This window comes from Guillardia theta (genome assembly GCF_000315625.1).
Source record: "Guillardia theta CCMP2712 unplaced genomic scaffold GUITHscaffold_200, whole genome shotgun sequence".
Taxonomy (NCBI): Eukaryota; class Cryptophyceae; order Pyrenomonadales; family Geminigeraceae; genus Guillardia; species Guillardia theta.
Window position 1 is genome coordinate 16,708 of NW_005434476.1, and position 1,619 is coordinate 18,326.

The 1,619-nt window shown below is 63.4% G+C and overlaps 1 protein-coding gene across 1 annotated transcript in view; it reads left to right on the forward strand.

Annotated features, from left to right (window-relative positions):
• The window catches only part of NSFA (N-ethylmaleimide-sensitive factor A), a gene marked incomplete at both ends in the record, with an annotated part of 2,836 nt that continues 1,217 nt past the window's right edge, over positions 1–1,619 (forward strand). Inside the window, 2 exons of the mRNA XM_005819902.1 lie at positions 1–1,260; positions 1,420–1,518. Coding sequence (XP_005819959.1) covers positions 1–1,260; positions 1,420–1,518 — 1,359 coding nt within the window. The remainder of the gene's footprint in view (positions 1,261–1,419; positions 1,519–1,619) is intronic.

The window sequence follows — 1,619 nt, forward strand, 5'->3', positions numbered from 1 at the left end:
ATGGGGAAGTACCTCGTTCATCTCCTCTCTATCCTCCTCGTTTTCCCTTCCGCCTTCGGTTTCAGCTCTTTCCCTCCGTCGCTGGCCTCACGCCCTGGGATCGACCTAGCGTCTCATCGCGCAACCACCAGCTTCTCTTCCTCTTCCTCTTCCTCTTCCTCTTCCTCCCTCCATGTTCTTCGCCAAACCCCCTCGTCCTCGGTCTTCGAGTCCTCCCTTGAGCCCGGGCAGCAGAGCAAGCCGAGGCCTTGGAAACTCCTGCACATTGTGGAGCTCGCGAACAAGACGAGCGCCATGGGCTGGGCGTCAGCCCGGGAGGACAGCGTGGGAGCGAGGGACAGGGACGGGACGTGGGTGCTGAAGAACGAGGAAGCGATGGAAGAGCTGAAGGCGGCGATGAAGGCGGCGATCCCCTACGCTCCCTCCTGGTCTTGGATCAACCAGTCGCCAACGGCACTAGAGGTGACGGTGGAGGAGACGGAGGGGGCGGAGGTAAAGCTGCTGTTCCTTCCTCCCGGTCAGTCTCTCCCTCCCTTTGAGTACCCGACCGGCACCGTCGTCCTGCTCAAGACGCTCTTCGGTCGCTGCGACGTGCGGCAGATGCTCGGAAACCCTCGAGGACGCGCGCCGATGCGGGAGGCGGTGAGGACGGCGGTATCGGAAGAGGAAGTGTCCTTATACCTCGGAGGACCCTGCCGGATTTACGGGGAAGCAACTCTGGAGAAGTCATGCTGCGTGCTAGAGGTAGCGCTGATCCCAGCGCTCAAGATCACAGGCATGCACGGGTTCGTGGAGGAGGAGAGCTACGGGCCTCTACCCTCCTCCCTCCTCCTCGACCGGCGGCACATGGAGAGTCTCCTGACTGCTCCAGGGTTCCCCGGGTATGAGGAGATGAGAGGAGGGAGAGGAGAGGTTGGAGCAGAGGAGGAGGAGGAGGAGGGAGAGTCGTCGAGAGACATCTCATCGGTGGACCTGGAGGGGCTAAGGACGAGGATCGGAGGGCTGGAGGAGGAGCTTGAGGCGATCGTGAGGAGGGCGTTTGCGACGAGGAGGCTACCGAGGGAGGCGATGAGAAGGTTGGGGGTCAGCCACGTGAAGGGGATGCTGCTCTACGGCCCTCCAGGGTGCGGGAAGACGCTGATAGCGCGGGAGATCGGGAAGCTGCTGAAAGCTCGCCCGCCTAAGATCGTCAACGGGCCCGAGGTGCTAGACAAGTGGGTGGGGGAGGCAGAGAGGAACATCCGGTCGCTCTTCTATGAGGTGAGGGGAGGAGCATGGAGGGTGGGGAGGGAGAAGGGAGATAGGGAGGAGGAGCAGGAGCAAGAGGAGGCAGGAGGAAGGAGGCAGGAGGCAGGAGGCAGGAGGCAGGAGGCAGGAGGCAGGAGGCAGGAGGCAGGGACGGCTGACATGTTGGGTCAGGCAGAGAACGAGTGGCAGGAGTTGGGCGACAAGTCGGCCCTGCATCTCATCATCTTCGATGAGTTTGATGCCATTGCGAAACCTCGTGGGATGTTGCGGGTGAGGAGGAGGAGGAGGGGAGGGGGGGGGGGGGGGGAGGGAGGGAGGGAGGGAGGAGGACCCGGGGGGAGGGGGGGAGGGAGGAGGGCCGGGAGGGGGGA